This window comes from Verticillium alfalfae, genomic scaffold (genome assembly GCF_000150825.1).
Source record: "Verticillium alfalfae VaMs.102 supercont1.17 genomic scaffold, whole genome shotgun sequence".
Taxonomy (NCBI): domain Eukaryota; kingdom Fungi; phylum Ascomycota; class Sordariomycetes; order Glomerellales; family Plectosphaerellaceae; genus Verticillium; species Verticillium alfalfae.
In genome coordinates this window covers 250,399-251,700 of record NW_003315022.1, presented here as the reverse complement: position 1 = coordinate 251,700, position 1,302 = coordinate 250,399, and the positions used below count along the sequence as shown (strand labels likewise).

Here is a 1,302-nt window from a genome sequence, read left to right as displayed (position 1 = left end):
GTGCGATGACGTCGTTGATGAACTTGTACGTGTCGTCCTGCAGCTTGGCGTCGCGCGCCGGCGTGTCGAGGTTCATGTCGTTGAGCACGACGACGCGCAGCTCGGGCGGCAGGCGGTCGGAGGTCGGGTTCGTCGCCTCGTCGTAGAGGGTGCGTTAGCGGTGGGGTCCTGGCGGCCCAGCTCGAAGCGAAGCTCGTAGTTGGCCTTGCCAAAGGCCTTTTCGAAGCGGTGCAAGCGGTCTTCGTTGATGTCGCCGGCGTAGCCAATGTCGTGGTTGCCGACGACGTTGATGACGCGCCGCTGCCAGACGGCCTCCTCGCCCTCGTTGCCCATGATGGCCGACAGGTCGTAGTCCATGGCCGGATAGACGGCCGTCTCGTCGGGCACGCGCTCGGTGCCGCGGAAGACGCGGTTCCAGAACCGCCCTGCGCGTCGCTGAAACTCGTCATCCTTGACCCACTGGCTGCCCAGCAGGTCGCCGAGCACGGTCAGATGTGTGGGCTTGGTCCACCAGTGGACCGTTCTGTAGATGTGGGCGAGGTAAAAGTCGTTGCCGAAGAGGTCGATGTGCTTGCGCAGGGATTCTAGCTCGACGAAGACGTCTTCAAAGACAAAGTCGATCCAGTCGTGGAGCGCCTGGCGGATGCGCTCGCGCAGCGACGAATGCGCCGTCTTGTAGGTGACGTGGCGGTAGAGGCTCTGAAGGTGCGGCACGCGAGGGCCTTTCGAGTTGGGAATGGAGGAATCGCCCTCGAGCTGGGGATCGCCGAGTGCGAGGAGTCGGAATGGTGCCGGTTGCGCATCGGTGCGGGATGGGATCGGAAGATTAGGGACATGTTGGTGTAGTGTCTCGAGGAAAGCTGGCAGCCCGGCTGCCGACTTGGAAGGTGTCTCAAGGCCGCGGGTGGTGTTGGTGATCGCGGCGGTCAGGGGTAAAGGAAAGGCGCATCCCAGAAAGACAGGATACAGATAGAGGTAGAACGTGGAAACTATCGCCAGGGGGAGCAGCAGGCGAAGGCCATGACGGAGGAGGGCCACGAGGAACATGTGGTGAGCGGCGGTAGGAGCAACAGCAGCATCCACAAACCGACAGCCGACACTGATGTATCGTGGCCGGGCGTCTCTTGACTGTTAGGGGCGGAAGGGGAAGCAGAACCCGGAGAGGAAAACGTGGTCATCATGGTGTTTTGCCAAAATGAGAGAGACTTGTTCCTGGTCCAGGGGTAAAGAAAGCTCGGACCACCCATCGCATGTGCTGCGGCGGGGGCACCGTCGAGGCTGAACCCCTAAACTGAAGTCGCG

General features: G+C 61.9%; 1 protein-coding gene across 1 annotated transcript; it reads right to left on the bottom strand.

The window, feature by feature from the left end:
* Nucleotides 1–72: 72 nt before the first annotated feature.
* VDBG_09928 (conserved hypothetical protein) lies at nt 73–1,047 on the bottom strand (the record flags this gene model as incomplete). Its single annotated transcript, XM_002999842.1, has 1 exon — nt 73–1,047. The coding sequence occupies one exon, from the start codon at nt 1,045–1,047 to the stop codon at nt 73–75; it is 975 nt and encodes a 324-aa protein (XP_002999888.1).
* Between the last annotated feature and the right edge of the window lie 255 nt (nt 1,048–1,302).